At 38.8% G+C, this 17,352-nt stretch overlaps 1 protein-coding gene across 1 annotated transcript; it reads right to left on the minus strand.

Annotated features, from left to right (window-relative positions):
- Positions 1 to 99: 99 nt before the first annotated feature.
- LOC132097691 (beta-citrylglutamate synthase B-like) lies at positions 100 to 16,115 on the minus strand. The gene is made up of 5 exons (XM_059503565.1): positions 15,445 to 16,115; positions 9,803 to 10,033; positions 8,181 to 8,267; positions 3,716 to 3,919; positions 100 to 3,328 (listed from the first exon to the last, which is right to left on the minus strand). Exons 1-5 carry the CDS (start codon positions 15,605 to 15,607, stop codon positions 2,811 to 2,813), a joined length of 1,203 nt encoding a protein of 400 aa, XP_059359548.1. The 5' UTR covers positions 15,608 to 16,115; the 3' UTR covers positions 100 to 2,810.
- Between the last annotated feature and the right edge of the window lie 1,237 nt (positions 16,116 to 17,352).

The following is a 17,352-nucleotide window of genomic DNA, read 5'->3' on the forward strand; positions in this document are numbered from 1 at the left end:
AATGTGACCACACTTTTTAAGTGAGGCAGACTACAGCAAAAGATCAGGGAAGAAGGCCTGTCAACTGTGATGTGAGAAAAATGGACAAGCTGACACCGCTTCACATTCTGGACATTTTTAAAATGTCTTTATTGGTATTATTACGTAATAACACATAACATCAACGTTAGCGTTCTATCACTAGTTATTTCTTGTTTTAAATTATACAACATTGCTTGGTTTTTTGGCATTTAGGTTCCCACTAAAAAAAAAGAGGCAATGAAATGAACATGGAGTCTTCAAAACATTTCCCTTTTCCATACCAAAGAGCTAAGTGTTCATTAGCAGCAACTGTTGTTTTTCATCTTTAGTTAGGCCACGCTAGTTAATTGCCAACTCAAGTCAGAGGGATATAGTGGTACCTTAACAATCCAATTCAGCATACCTTCATATTGACAAGTGAAAAATCTGATGCTATTGTAGCTCTCAGTTCAGATGCAATTTTTTGAACTGCCGTCATGGGAGTTTGACCTCTCCATTCTGAATTTGCATTTTATTACGCGTTAGGGTAGAAAAGACGTCCTGTTTTGTCCTAGGAAATGGAGGCTGAGCTTGTAAGAGGTTGACAACCATATGGTACGTTATCGCAAACACCAAAAAGTGTAGAGTTTACAGGGACACTTGTTCTTGTGTGGGAAGAGGTGGAGGGTGCAAGTCTCTGGTTGCATGGAATGAGGGAACACATCACACATAAGACAGCAAATCACAACGCTTGAGAGGGAGATGTGAGAGGAGTATGTGTGTGCATCTCAGGTGGTCAATGGCTGTTCAGTCCAACTCACACCAAAACCCTTTGTCACGTCTTTCCCAAGCAAGATTAGCGCATAGAAACAGGTTTTCCTTTTTTCTCAAAAAAAGAAAAAAAAATTATAAATTAGGAAAACAAAAGACAATAGAACACTAGATATTATAAAACAAAAAAAGAAAAGATTGCATGTAACCGTCAGGTCTCACAGCATCTGTTTCTTAATATTTTATAACACTTTGTCCTTTTGTTTATTGATACACATAGGCAGGACTGTCTAGCATGAATGTGTCACATGTTTCCAAGGAGAAGAATTTGATCAAGGCTGCTTCCCTGAGTTGACACAAAATTTCAAATCTATATTGACTCTTAATGTAAATGACTTTTCATCTAAAGTCCGGACTCACGTTTAATTAATCTAAACTATGACGTCTAGCACTGTAAACCATCTGAGCTGGTATGGATTGTGAGCTTGGTCCACTTTAGGTTTGCTGTATGGAATCTTTAAGACTCTATGTGAATTTCATTACATGCAAATGTGCTGAAATTAAGAATTTGTGGATTTTGAGAGATCCAGATAGAAAAAGGGACATGAATAGAGTTGCTTAAGTTTAAATAGAAGAATTAGACTTATAGGAAATGTGTGGTATTACTTGAGTACAACAAATACATGTCAATTTAGTTCAAGTCAATACAGTTCCTGGTTCTCTTTCAGGTAATCATTGGCTTTTAGACCACTGGGCTGAATTAAGAGCAGATGTAGCACCCATTTGAGTTGACATTTCAGTTTTATTGTTGCAATACAAACAAATCGTTGAAGACAAATAGCTTATTCATCGTCAGCGCTTAGTGTTGGCAAATTGTTCAGCCCCTTGTGGTAAAAACATTAGTATTTAAAAGTCTATTTGCTCTATTTCTGTGCAACTCAACTGTTTAGACTCTAATGTGTGGGAAATTTCTTTTGGGGTGGCAGACATGCAGATTGGCAAGTGGTCATTAGCAGATTTGCGTAGTAGACATTGGAAAAAGAAGCTCAGCAAGTTTTTCCGTTCACAATATCTTCCATACTATTAATCCGAAACAGTGTTTTAACCAGTTTAAAATGGTGGACTTTTAAAATGGCTGCCTCATTCACAGAATTACCTAACAGAAGATGCCTGTGAGAATAAAGTTCCTATGGGCCAAATCCTCACTTACACATTACGGAAGGTAATTCAAAATGGGTCCCACATCAGTCATTCAATTTTACAGACACCAGCAAAGCAAATGAAACCTTTACCAAGTGTAATCAGCAGTAATTCATTTACTACAGGCAGCCACAGCAACAGACTAAAACAACTCATTCATTCTTTTTAAAAGAGATGGGATTGATGAGAATATTCACAGCTTTCCAGTTTTTGTTCTTGCTGACCCTCTATGTGTCTGTCTATGTGGGCTTTTTGAGGGCAGGGAGGAATGTGCCTTTGTATCCTGGTGGGCAGTTGAAATTTGGGTCCATTCGGTTTCCTCTTTCTCGCCCCACACATTCAATGCATTATACCTTCAGCCAGGCCTTACTACAAAGTTTGTAACTTTGACAAAATTCATTCATTCTCTCTCTATAATACAGACTTTAGTATGTCCTCAAGTGTATGTAAGTATGTGTGTACCCTAACCCACTGTATGTATATCAGAATCCATGGAATTGATGGTAACTGAAAGGTTACATTTGGGAATCATGTCCTGGTAAAACCACTCTACAGTGCATGCACCCTCAAATTACAGTGGCAAACACATTCAGCCATTGCACTACAGCCAGCCAGGAGTGTACACCATCTAGTGTACTTCCAACTGCACTGTTTGCCTGTATAATTCTATAGTCTGTCAATGGAGATGAAACATCAGGGGAGCAGCCTCAGATGGGGGTTTACAGGGAGGGTTAGTATGATTACACGTGTGCATCTGAATGTATAATGTCCACTTCAGTATGTGTCGCTCTTTGATGTTTGTGTATATCTGTGTGTGTGTGTGTGGCTGTAATTCCAGCTCACTCAGTCAACAGTTTTATCTCACTCGCGAGAAGGGAGTTGATATTGTAGGTGGGATCTGCGGTGACAGGAGCGGAGCCTGTTTCGGTTAGATCCGCCTCGCTCTCGCTGGAGGTGGAGCTTGTGCTCATGGCAGAGACGCCGGTAGTGCCTGGTGGGCAGATCTCATTGGGAATACACACCTCTGTGGGGATTATCACCTCGGTCGGGATACAGACCTCAGTCTCGCTGCTGGTCTCGCTGGTGCTGGAGACCACGGAGAGCAGCGACATCTTCCTGCTAAGGCGGCTTGGCAGGAGGGAGAGGGCGTAGTCGGCCACGATGCCTGCCACGTCCATACCACAAGCCTGGTCAAATGCTATGAAGCCCACGTTAGCATTGGCCTCGCACACCACGAAGGAACCATCGTTTAGCTGCAGCAGGTCGATTCCGCAGACATCCATCCCCAAAATATTGCACACCTGCACTGCCAGCTGTTTCCCCTGCTCACTGAGGGGGCACATCATTCCCACTCCACCTAGAAAAGAAAAAAAATGTAAGTCTCATTATATATATATATAAATATAAATATAACCATACTAATATAACTATTGAGGCACATACATACATACACACACACACACACACACACACACACACATATATATATATATATATATATATGTGTGTGTGTGTGTGTGTGTGTATGTATATATATACACATACATATATATATACACATACATACATACACATACACATACATATATATATATATATATATATATATATATATATATGTGTGTATGTATGTGCCTCAATAGTTATATTAGCATGGTTTATATACAGTAAAAAAAAAATTAAATGGCTATAAATTTTACATCAAGTGAAACGTTTTAGGCGAGGTGAGTGTGCAAATGCATACCAAGTGAGCAGTTGCTCTGCATGCGTCCATCGGTAGAGCAGCGCAGCATAGAGCCGATCACTCTCCCTCCGACTAGAACCACTCGCACATCCCGTCCATGGCTCTCCTTCACATACTCCTGAAACAGGTATGGGGCGTCATGGCGAATCAGATGACACAGGTCTGAGAGGTGCTGCTTGTCCCGGGCCAGGAACACTGCTTTACCTATACAGATCAAAAATGTGATACACCATTAAAGACCAACTCTGACCAAGTGCAAATTTATCAGTAGTGAGGTTTTACCAGAAAAAGAAAAAAAAAGTAACTTGACTTGCTCTACAATTCTCAAAATTCATTTTAGGAACTGCCAAAACAAAATGTGTCTTCTGTTACTTCAGGAAGTTATGCAGTATGCAAGTTTCATAGTGTCATTGCCAAAGGGTCAACTGATGGTTAATTACTCTGCATAGCAACCAAACAGAACAGGAAGAACCTTTAACAGACTAGGGTTAAATGCATGAACCTTCATGTGATGACAATCACATAAATTAGTGTCAAATTCATCCCTTTCACATAATAAGAAATACACAGCCAGGTGTAGCAGCATGTATTTGGACACATGCAGAATGTCCTACTTGTTTTCAGTGAACAAAAGGAAGAAGATAAATATATAATTGCCATCTAACAGATTCAACAAGATGCTCAAGAGCAACCAGGGGTTAAGTGTCTCGCTCAAGACTACAAAGGTGATACAGCAGGGCTGTGAACTCTCCAGATGTTTAACTATCTGGCTGCTACTACCCCACCCAATTCCCCATGGGTCCGAGGAAACCTTTTTAAAAAAAAAAAGTCACAGCATGACAAAGGTCAACATTGTGTGCAATGTTTTATTTTCATCTGTAGTTCATCGACCTGATAACCTTTTTAACAAAGGTTTGACTGAAATGTGTGCGCACAAGTCCTGCTTTACATAACCAGTGTTCCCATACCTTTAACCAATAATTTCCATGACTTTCCCAGTTTATGGTCACTACTAGATACGGATTTAAAAAAGATAGAGAGAAACGGGGGGAAAATGTATTTCTAGCCTATAAATGTTTAAGAAAGAAAACATTTAACTAGAAAAAACAACAACAAAAACATTCACTAGGTGAAATTCCCTAGGTGAATAAAACATTTACTAGGTGAAATTGTTCATTACTATTAATAAAATTGAATGTGAATTGTGATACTATTTTAGTTATCCATTAATAGATTTGTAACAATAAAATGACAAATTAATATTCTATTGTAAATTAACAGGACAATAAATTCCATTGTAATTGTATTAAACAATTTTCAGGTTCCACAAGTTCAAGTCATGATGCAATGCACAATTTCACAACTCCTCCACAGATCGGCACAAGCATGAACCTGCAGAATTCTGAACCTACATGCACAGGTTGATTGAGTTGATTTGGGAGAATTCTTCAGCACAAAAATAAAATATGAATACTGTAATTACATCATGAGGTAATGACATTGTTTAATCATTTTCTTCACGTGTGGCCGCTGGTCTTGGCATCAAAGCAAGTTCTAATCTGACTGAGTTCTTTCAGAGCCATTTGTGTGATTCTGCAAGATTGCAGCAACTACCATTAAAACAATAGCATTTGAAAAGAAAAGCACAAACACCTTAAATGTGCTTAAAAAAAACAGTGCAGGACAAAGATGCCTTATGTGCACTGCGAGAGAGAAAGTGAAAGACTACCTTTGTTTTATCTTTTTTTTTAAGATAAAAGATGATTCTAAGTAGGGGTTGAACGACTTCAGATTTTTTTTTTAAGTTCATGTGATGAAAGCAGAGTTGACATCGACTAGTCGCTGATTAAATGTCATTAAACGAACAAATAACCTGTAGCTGAGACTCAAACAGCTTGTGCACAGCTATGTCATATGACACAGCACTGTCCACATGACTACTGCTCACATAACAGCTCATTTTTAACAGTGCTTTTGTCTTCGGGTCATTATATTTCTCACAAATTTCAGTTTGTTCAAAATCAGATATTAGCGAGAGCGATTGTGTGTAGTGCTGCAACAAACCATTATTTTGATAATTGATTAATCTAATCTAATGATTATTAGATCGATTAGTCAACTAACCATTGCTTATTTAACTTGTTAATAATTAGACATTTATTGATTATTCAGCTTTTATCATTTGTTAAAATATACCAATTCTAACAAATAGATTAAGGTAATCACTTCCACTATTATGTAATTACAATCATACAATTAATTTATACAAATAAATATATTTGGTACACAAAATGAGATGAGCGATAGAAACAGTGCAATTTCGTAAACATAGTTGCCTAATGTATTTGTTGGTCAGAGTGATCTCTGGTTGCAGGTTGGAGATAAGACACCAATTTTGTTATCTGTTAGTTTTCTGCTTTTTGTTTCCTCCTGTAAATACAAATCATACCAGGGCTGTACATTGCCTTTTTTTGTTATAGATATTGAATGTTTTTACATAAATATTCTGTATTTTTATAAATTAATATAACTAATATGGATTATGATGATTATTAAAAAAAAAAAAAAAAAAAAAAAAAAAAAAAAAAGAATATCACTTTTGTAATAACACAAAATAAAATAAATAAATAAAGTACACTTCTCTACCCTGGAGAAAAGCGTACAATGTGCAAATGTTTACCTCAAAGTTCTTAATTATTTTTGCTATTTTTACCCAAATTAGTGTTTTGTGAGCAGTAGTGAGTACGCAAATGTAATTTCTTTTTCATTCATACTCCTAGCCAGAGGGCACCCTAGCACAGAAACTCCAGGAGTGAGACTCCCTAATGATGCTCCAGGAAATCCCTTATATGAATAAAATAATAAGAAATTAAGTCTACTAGTCGGTGCAACCCACTGATCTATAATAGAGAACTGGACTGCTCATGATGTCATGAAAGTGAAGCCGCCATGCCACCATATTGGTATCCCCCAATATTCCAATACGAACCATTGAATTAATAGTAAATCGTATCAATTTAATTAGAAAACAACACCTAAAAAAGTCAGCGTTTTAAAATCTGAAGTATCCCTGTTCATTATTACAATGTAAACGTGTTTTTTTTTTATGTCGTTAGGGCCGTGCAATTAAATCGCATGCGATTGTCACACGCATCTCATAAGTAAAGCAAGTCCTGTGATTAGCAGTAAACCTCCATCATCTGCTTTCAGATTGAGTGGAACTTACTACACAGAACCATAGTTCACTGACAAGCTACGCAATATCATGTTCAGTATCAAAGGTGATTTGATCTGCGATACTGAACACGATATTGCCTAATTGTCATTGAAAAGCAGGTGATAGAAATTTACTGCTAATCATGGGACCGACTTTACTGACAAGATGCACGTGACAATCGCATGCGATTCACTGCACAGCCCTAAATGTTGGGAATTTCACCTGCTTATTAAATAGTTACGTTCATTACAGTAGTGAACATCAGATGAACATCAGATGGACACAACCTCAAGATTCATATACACATACATAAATATAAAAACATACAAATATTATTCGTATAACAGTTATACATAGGCTTACTGCAAATGTTTCAACAATGATTTCGTTAACAGCATTCATTTTGAAGCAGGTAATGATTTAAATGGTGGTTAAATGATTAATTTAGCATATACATGCTAGTAAACATATTTGCACATCTTGGAGAGTCTGAAATAGATACTGCTCAATCAGGACATTAAAAATATACCCATGAATTTGTTCAGAGAAATAACTGACTACATACAGTACAGACTTAAAGACATGAAGCTTTATTTGCAAGATAAGCTTTTTATTTCAGTACAACAAAGCAATAAAGTAACAAAGGCTATTGTATTATTCATTGTAAATTCAAATCAATTTCTGATACCAATACATTTATGTTTAATAATTCCTGAAAAATTACATACATAAAGAATTTGGCTATATTTGGTGTTGGATCAGTTAACGTTACATTACCGGTGTCAGCCGTGCGCAGCAGACACACCCACCTTAATGATTTACATACATCTCTTATCTTAAAAAAAAAAAAAAGACCATAAACATTGCCGATAACATCTGAAGTAAAAATTTATTTACATACACCTAACATAAAAACTAACCCCGTTTGACTGATTTGCTTCAAATCGGGTGATTTTAGGTCAATGTTTTAACTGTGACTTAATGGTGCTCTCTGCTGGTAGGGAATAGTAAGATGGCGGATCAAACACTTCCGGTGGCTTCACCGCTTGTTGGCAGTTTAGAACGCAATGAGCGATCCAGTCATTATATATAGATCAGTGGTGCAACCCCTATTTCCAAGCTGCCTGCTGTATAACTTTACAAAGTTGAGGTTTGTCAGCATGCAGATCTGAAGTCTAATTTGGAATGTTATTTTCAGTTCCTAACGGACCCATTATATACACGGCTGTTCTAGGAACAGTGATTTACCTCTGTGTCCACGAGCGTTCTTCACCACCACAGGGTAACCCAGTGGCTCGGCTTCATCAATCATCTTGCGGAAGTTATCGTGTCCTCCTGGAGAGACACAGACACACACAGATGTTGGTTAGTGAATATGTAATGAATGTAATTAAAAGCGAGATTTAATTTGAGTGAGAGATTCCTGAGCAAGATGCAAACGGCTCTAATGAAACAAGCAACACTGAGACATTCAATATCCACATGAGAAGGACTGCAAGACTGACAGATTTTTTTGCTATGCACAATGTTTCCTGGACAGTATTCTGTCCAACTACGTGGCCAGTTTTTCAAGGTTAATGGCCTGAAGATGTTTTAGGAGAAACATGACGGCCAAAAGTCTGTAACGTTGTAACACTTTATAAAAACTTCCCTCATTATCTAGCTTAATACTTTTAAAGCAATACAGCAAATTTCTGTAAATAGGAACATTTTCATTAATTGACAAATGACAATTCATAGCCAGAGTTGAGTAGATCTGTTATTAATGTTTAATGTCATTTAATTTTTCAAGTCTATGACAATCTGAACAAAACAGGCTACAAGCTAAAATTGTTCAAAAGGGAAAATATATAGGTTTAATGGTTTTCTACTTTGTATTTATATTCAAAATACTAGACAACAAAATTTACTGGTTAGTATTTGGTAAATTACAAACTATTTTCATTTAACGCAAAAATATTAAATGAATAGAAGCCTATGGAAAGAGTATAAGGAGAAGAGAACGAGAATGTGAAGGAGTGAGTGGAAATATAATTAAGCTCATACCCAAACCACATAAGTATAACTTCTGGATGTTTCTGTACCTTCTACATGCTGAAATATAAATATTCTTCATGCTTTTGAAGAGAAGATTCTTTGGGATGCAGAATGTGTTTGAGCAGATGAACTAGCGTTCAAAGTGAGGGGGGCGAAAGAGAGAAAATGCAGGCTATGTCAGACCTGCTCTGCCAGGGACACGTCACTACAGCAGCTGTAACTGCTGTTATACACCCCCTCCCCTTTTCCACTCTCTCACTTTCTCTGGATTTTCATTTTGGTTTTCTTTAGCTAGTCATGAGGGCTTCCAATTTCATTCTTTAAACAGTAGACTGTCACATGAACAGCCGTTGTCTGTATGAATGAATGACAAATACAGGAGAACATATCCTTCTGTTCAAAGGTTTGGGGTTGGTATGATTTTTGAAGAAAATTTTGGAAAAAAAAAAAATCATGCTAACCAAAGGCTGCATTTATTTGATGAAAATACAGCAGAACACCCTCCCCCCCAGGTAATATTGTGAAATATTACTATTTAAAACAACTGCTTTAAATAAAACAATGCTAAAAAATATATATATTTTTATGTTTTTAATCAATTTAATGCATCTTTGATCAATAAAAGCATTTTTTTCTTTTAAAAATAATTATTGCCCCTTACTTCTCAAAAGTAGTGCGTTTTAAAACGTTAACGCGTTTTAGTGCGTTAAAAAATATGTTATACATATTGGCAAGAATTTCAATACCAGTGCATCTTTGTGTAAAACATGAAAACCATTTCTTTATTGCAGATTGGGGATTGGCATGTTTCAGAGATAAAGATGATCTCTCACCGTAGGAGTACGTGTCTGGCAGAGGCACTCCATGCCCGGCGAGCTCTTGGAAGGTCCAGAACTTGTTGACACAGTTGAGGATGGCCTGAGGCCGGTTGACCAGACGACAGCCCATCTTCTCCAGGTGACGCAGAACAGTGATGTCACTGTCCGACTGGACCCATGGGGTTGGAACGCGCACCACGGCAACTTGCGGGTATGAGGTAACTATTTCCTGCTCAACCCGCAGACCTGAAAGAGAGAGAACGAAAGGGAAGATAAATCACAATGCTGCAGTACAGTCAGTGCAGTCTGCGTTTTGGCCGGCACAGTATCGTGTGAAAAGATTACACTCATGTATCTGGGCAACCAATGAGAGCCAGACTTTCATTTGGATGCATTGCCCTTTTCTTTCCCTCCCTCTCTCACAAACACTCAGTATGACAGATGAGCTGGCCTTGGTTTAACAAACAACACACACGACAGCATCTCTGCAATACTAAATAGCTGATCTCCATCTGAGAGCAATTACACAACACTGCAGAAGGTCGCTCGCTTGCTTGCTTGGCCTTGCTACTGCGACGTTCATGCTGACCCACTAACCCAGTTCGCACTGCTTTCAGTTAAGATGCCACTTAGGTTTTATGCTCACTTAACACCAGCCTTCACTTAGCAAAATCTAAAATCAGTTTTAAAACCGGCACTCATTGGATTTGACTCCACAAATCATGTGTTTCAACTCGGATTATAAATACAAGAGCAATCAAATGTTCATAGAAATTACATATGTCATTTTGTTGTTTGGACGGAAAAAAAAACAAACAGCAGATGACGACAAGAAAGGATTTCAGAGATTACATAAAGGCAAGCACGTTTGAGCATTCAGGAGACAACAGGAAATGTAAAACAGAGGATATAAAAGGAGGCATGAGAGAGCAAGAGAGAGACAAAACATGAATGAGTCACAGAATTTCTCATCTCTCCAGTTTCTCCGCCATCTTAGGATGGAGCAACGCACACAAACCACGACTCAGCATCTTCACTAGCAACTGCTACATCAGCACTCCCTCTTCCTCTCATGGATAAAAAGCAGATGGGACTCGAATGCATGCAGTTAAAGCATAAAACGGGACTATACAGGCATAAAGAGACCAATATTTAAGTATATAACATTAATGTATACTGACTGAATAAACAGGCATTTGCTTAGAATTTCATATATATTTTAGATCTGTTCTGTTCCCTACCAAGGCAGTACCCTAGACATCATAGAACCTCATTAGTTACTTTGCACGCTACACAAATAGCACTCACATATTGGAAACTCGCAATGAATCATGATTGATTTTTAATAGAATTGTACTTTAGCATACTGCTAACCTAAAATTCGAATTAATTTCTAATTAAACTATGGAATACAGAAATATTTATAAATGTTATACAATTCGAAATAAAAAATATTATAAAATATAAATTAATCTTGTGATGCAAAGCTGAATTTTCAGCAGGAATTACTTCAGTGTCACATGATCTTTCAGAAATCATTCTAATAGGCTGATTCGGTGCTCAAGAAACATTTCTTAATGTTGAATACAGTAATGCTGCTAAATATTTTTGTAAAACATGGTTTACAGTATTCTTATGAACAAAGATAAAAACAACAGCATTTAAAATAAAAAAAGCTTTGTAATGTAAAAGTTGCTTTAGATCAACTTTGCACCTCGTTAGTTCAAACTTCTGAACGGTAGTGTATAATTGACATTTCTCTTACCATGGCCACCATATTGGATGGTGTCAGTGGCTCACTTGGTTCTGAAACTGCACAAAATTCACACTAAGTATTTCAAAACACTGATTAACAATAATAATAATTTTTTTCAATTAGTTTTGATCATGCTAATTCATTGACTTTCTAATGTTTTAACCTCAACCTGAAACAGCTGTACATTATATATAGGCCAACTGTTACCAAAAAGGTACACAGATCAGGCGTTCATACCGGTCTGACTAGTTTCCGGAGGAAATGACACTCACTGCGGCAACAAGAAATCAGCCCCCAAGCACTTGTAAGTGTACACATTTTTATTTGCTTATCTTATATGTGGGTGTTAAATTAAGACAATCAAGTTTTTTCCTGCCTGAGGCTCAATAGGTAAATGTATCCACAGACCCAGAATTCATAGCACCAATGCCATCTACTTCCTTCACTTCCCCTTCTGTCAGTTCTGCGGCAACTGTCTCACTGTGGGTTAAGAAACACGAATGATTCTCACACTTACACCAAATCCAGAGCATGTGAGAATTTCTGTGTTAAGCACATTATAGACACAGGTTTAACCTACTTCAGAAGTGTGCTTTGAGGGTGAGGAGCTGGTATTAGATACACGTAGATAAACAGACAATACAAACACAAGACAAGCAACCCCATTTAACAAACACCACAGGTAAAAGCACAATACCACACAATTACTCAATATAAACCTCGGCTACAAAAAATGCGGGGTTGGTACAATTTAATGCTTTTGAACACCCCCACATACTCACCAAGCCTGCTTTTGTTTGCTAAAAATAGAGTACGTCATTTGAAATGCTACAATTTTAAGGAACTGTTTGCTATTTGAATCCATTTTAAAATTAAATTGATTTCTGTGATGGCAAAGCTGAATTACTTACGTTTTCAGTGTCACATGATCCTTCAGGAATCATTCTAATATGCTGACTTGGTGCTCAGGAAACTATTATTATTATCATCATAATCAAGTGTTAAAAATTGTTGTGCTGCTTAATATTTTGTGGAAACAGTGATACTTTTAAGATTCAACTGAATAGAAAGTTCAAAGTTATGGCATTTTCTGAAATAAAAAATCTTGGAACTTTGTCAACTTTGGTCAATTGGAATAAAAGCATTGATATCTTACTGACTCTAAACTTCTGAACAGTAGTGGAACTCAGTTTGTTTTACTTAATTGCCCCCCCCCCCCATTACCGAAGGTAAAGCCATCTTGCATAATTACACATTTCTAACCTCATTCATTACAAAAAAACCAAGGCTGTTCATTCATAAACAAACTAGACCAACATAAACAACATACCAACACGTATATTCATATTAAAGCATATTAACACGTACAATCATTCCTGTATGACTACACTAGTATGTAATACAAGACAGAAATCCTATATTCAGTACTGAAAATCATTGAATTCACAGTAGTGTCATCCAACACTGGGGATCCTAAGCCAAGTAAACTGTCTTCCGCATTTGTTTATGAACATGCATTTAGTTTTTTCCTAGTTGAGAATCAAAGAGGAACTACCTCAATCTTAATGCACCACCCGTGCTACTCCTCTTCATCTTCCTTTTATTTATATAAATGAAATGTCTTGGGAAGTGGTTGATTAAATCGTTCCAGTCTTAAGTTTCACTTCCCGCCAACTACAGTCCAATATAGTCACATGTATGCATGCAATATCTGCATGTTTTTTTCAGCATGCTTGCAGTTTGTGCATGTGAGACTTTGCATCTATTGGAGGAATGGACACTTGACATCAAAAAGTAACACATACACACTTCTCTCACACCATCAATGAAGTGAAAAAAAAAATCTGTGTCTTGAACCCCAATTACCCATTGATTGCTTGATTGACGCATGTGGTGCAACACAAACAGCAGGTGATGAGATAAACATACACACTCTTGCAGCGCCTGTCAACAGGTTCACTAATAGATTTGCACCATCTTTCAATTAAATGAGACCTGTTCAGGAATTATGATTTAAGACACTGGTCTCTAACTGCAGTGGTATTACTGACACAAGAGATCACGATCAAGTGTTGACCTACTCCGTTCCATGTGTCTCACGTTGATGATGTAACTCAGAAGAATGTCAGGATCTCTGGGGGTTTAAATCCCAAAGCTGACCCACTGTCAACCACCTCTTAATCTGACCAAGACAGGATCCAGGCCAGCAGATTAAACAAACACACAGACAAATATGACATGCCAACAACCTGCACCAGTTGTGCAGCTGTCATGCTCTCCAGACAGCCGTCTACCTTTGCATTAAAGTAGGTCAATGTGGTCTTAGTTCCACTCTCCTTCAATTATCTTGTCTGTTCGGGACTTCCTGTTAGACTGGATGTCCTTCATGTTGCAAAAACAACACTAAACTTAAAAGTAACTGATTCAAAACATTGGTGTATTGGTGCATTGGTGCATAGCCACTCCCTATACCTCAGGTCTATGCAAAATGCACTATGTCCCAGTCCCCATCTGCGGCCCCTAAAAGAAATGCTGTCACCTCAAGGCAAAACAGCCCCATCCACCCACAATGGCAACACTGGTGTCAATGACTCAGATAATTGTCTTATGAAACTCTTTGCAACTCGCTGTTAGCTGGTTATTAAAGGGACAGTTGAGATGAAAAAAAAACCTATATCTTGCTTGCAAGATGTTAAGCAGAGTGACCGACTCAGTCACCATTCACTTGCTTTGCATGGAAAGAAAGATGCAATTAAAGTAAATGGTGACTCAGGCAGCCAGCCTCTAACATTCTGCCTAACATCTCCTTTGGTAGGCCACTGAGGAAAATCTGCTCGGGACAACATATGGGTGATTAAATTAAAGATGTTTTTGTGAAATGTCCATTTAATTTAAACAGCACCACCAGATGTCTTATTCATATCCAAACTTTAGTGAGTTCTGCATGCTCCAAAATCACACACTTGGTTATAAATTGGCCTGAAATCATCTTTGGTATAGAAGCCATTGTCTCAGATGTTGAAGTGGTAAAGTATATAAGTGGCTATAAAGCTAAACTGGTAAAACAACAGAGTAATCCATGACTAAGAGGATTCAAAATAGGTGTGTATATCTTTAAGAATCCAGTATAACGTTACCTCAAGTTCATTAGACGGTATCTGTATCTTCAGTATGGCTACCAAACCGTGATGCTATTACATAAATAACCGTCTAAACGACGGTACAGACATCCTCCGATTGGATTAAACGTTTTAAAAATCGTATTTCAACCTAGGTATGCACGAGACGAAACTATTATTTCGTGTCAAGCCCTTTGTAACGTTATGTGGAACCTCAAGGGAATGCGTCATAAAGTCTCAGTTTAATTTATTGGACCAAAACTTGCGCATTTAATATATACACACAAGAAAGATCAAAGAAAATAGCCATTATAAAAAAGTAGCACCTTAATATTGCGGGTCTTTGTGAACGTCGCGCCATCTGCGCTCAAGGCTTTATGTGTTGATAATGAACGCGCTCGCGCCACACACTCGTGACTGTCCGCTCATTCGCGCGCACATGGTGCAACAATAAACGCTGATACGAACACATTCACGTCAGTTTTTAAATGCCAAATATTCAATATAAGATTACAACAATTTCTCCAGTATTTTAAACGTCGTCCCATTCATCGGCTAGATTGTGGTGGCGGACTGGTTGAAAGTGGTTAGGTGGTCAGCCACACGCACATTTAACGTTACACAAAACACACTCTCACGGTGATGTACATCCGCTCAATACGAGCGCGCTAAACATCCACACTAACCAGTTATTTAGCCAACTCAACAGTTTAAACAAAAACAATTTTCGTGCTCGTACAGAAGAAATGTGTATGTACGTAATGTGTGTGTGCGGTTTTTACCGAGCTGTCCATCCGTGATGGTCAGGACGATCTCATCCATGAGAAGATAGCGGAATTCAACATCGTCCTCGGCGCAGCGCTCCTTCAGAGCTCGTAGGATCTGGACCTGCGGGTACTCCTGGCAGATCCGCCGGTCTGTGACAAACCACACTCGGGAGCACATGTTTCGGAGCTCGGAGTGCGGAACTTCGTTAGCTTGCAACAGGGACACGAAGCTGAAGCTACACAAAGAGCCGCGGCACTGTTTTAATTTTTTAAATCGCAGGTAACGTTAATCTGGTCTAACCAGAACCAAAATCAAGCAGCAACACACCTCAAATCGATTTTTTTAACGACTACGCGGTGAGACTACGGGTTTGCCTCCCAAATAACCGAAATATGACAACCCGCTCCCCCACTGAGGGGCAACAGCAACTGTCCCCCCTCCCAACAAGGGCTAACAAAAGCCTCGCTGCCGAACTCTGGTCCTAACACTCCCTACGATTCAGAGTCCAACTGTAAAAACTAAAAAATCGCGACAAAATGGAGAGAGAGAGAGAGGGCGGATGAGAAGCTGGATGTTGTGACGAGTGATGCCCTGCTGATCTCCGGCGCTTGCGCTGCTCTCAGCCCTACGCCTCGGCTTTCCCAGCACGCGCTTTGCGTTTACATCTCCTTTCCCTCGCGCACATGCACGGCCCGCACCAGCCAATGAGCAAGAAGGGCTCGAACTCAGATCGACCAATCGCAGGACATGGTCCCTACCGCCAACCAATAAGAAGCGATTACAAGAGGAGGCTCGAGAAGGCCGCGGGGGCCAATGGGAGATGTTAGAGGAGCGAGGCAGAGGGGAGGGGCGACTTGTGCGCGGTGCGCGCGCGCTCGATCTCGTTCTCTGCTAAGGTTTTTTTTTTGTTAGTGTGAGCGCGTGGCAGGAATTTCAGCGAGCGAGAGCGCGCGCTGCCCCCGAACCGGTTCAGACCGGGCTCGGGGAGGTTTGGTTTGGTTTTGATACCAACGCCTCTCGCTAATGCTACGTGTTGAAACGTAAAAAAAAGAACGGTTGAGAGAAGAATCCCCCACCCGAAGGAGGTGGGGAGCGAGTGCGTCTGCAAGAGCATCCTTGCTCTTTTGTGTAGCTCAACCAGCGTTTTCTTACTGTCTTGGCAACCACATAACAACAATACACTGAAGATTATTTTTTTCTAAAGGCACATGTTGGATATGGATAGCTTGTCAGTCGTCAGTCTGTACATTTGAGTCAATATACTACTATGCCCCAGAGAAACGTTCGTAGTTCTGTTTGATTTCTTTTGTGGTTTAATGGCAAATAAATCGGCTCTTTACATTATGCGTCAAAGATGCGGAACCTTTACTATTGTCATGCGAAATCAAACCACGACAAATGACCCACTTCGGCTTTGTTTACACCCAGAGAGGGAGGGGCAAGGGGAAGCTGAAAGAACAGGCTTTAGATGCAGACATTACTGAACCTGCAAGTAAAAAAGGGTTTTCAAAAAGCGGCCATCTCAATGAAATCTGTGTTAAATTCGCTTTGAAATATGATCTGTAACGTAAACAGAAATAACACGACGCAGTAAATCCTCCTTTCAACCTAAAGGAGTGTCGGTCCAGCTTTATCTCTAGCTAACACCGTCCATCAATCCCCAGCGCCAAACTCCTTAACCAATCAGCTTTCAAGAAATGTTTTCAGGGCGGATCATTTATGGTGTGATACTCGTTATTTATTTATTTTGTGTCGAAACTGACAAAAATACAAATGTTTATGAAACTACGGCCTCCCATTTCCCCAAAGGGGCTTTAATATGACGAGCAAATTAAATCAAATGCATCGCAAATACATTACTTCTACAAAATAAAGACTAGAAGACACCGGTGATGTGGGCGACGGAGATGTAAATTTCGTTG

This window comes from Carassius carassius, chromosome 21 (assembly GCF_963082965.1).
Source record: "Carassius carassius chromosome 21, fCarCar2.1, whole genome shotgun sequence".
NCBI lineage: Eukaryota > Metazoa > Chordata > Actinopteri > Cypriniformes > Cyprinidae > Carassius > Carassius carassius.

Bases quoted from the DNA above. Each gene is read 5' to 3' on its own strand.
- LOC132097691 (XM_059503565.1), bottom strand. From the start codon at position 15,607: ATGTGCTCCCGAGTGTGGTTTGTCACAGACCGGCGGATCTGCCAGGAG. The intron at 10,034-15,444 runs GTAAAAACCGCA...TCTCTCTTTCAG, and splicing joins CATCACGGATGGACAGCTCG to GTCTGCGGGTTGAGCAGGAA. The intron at 3,329-3,715 runs GTATGCATTTGC...TTTCTTTTCTAG, and splicing joins GCAGAGCAACTGCTCACTTG to GTGGAGTGGGAATGATGTGC.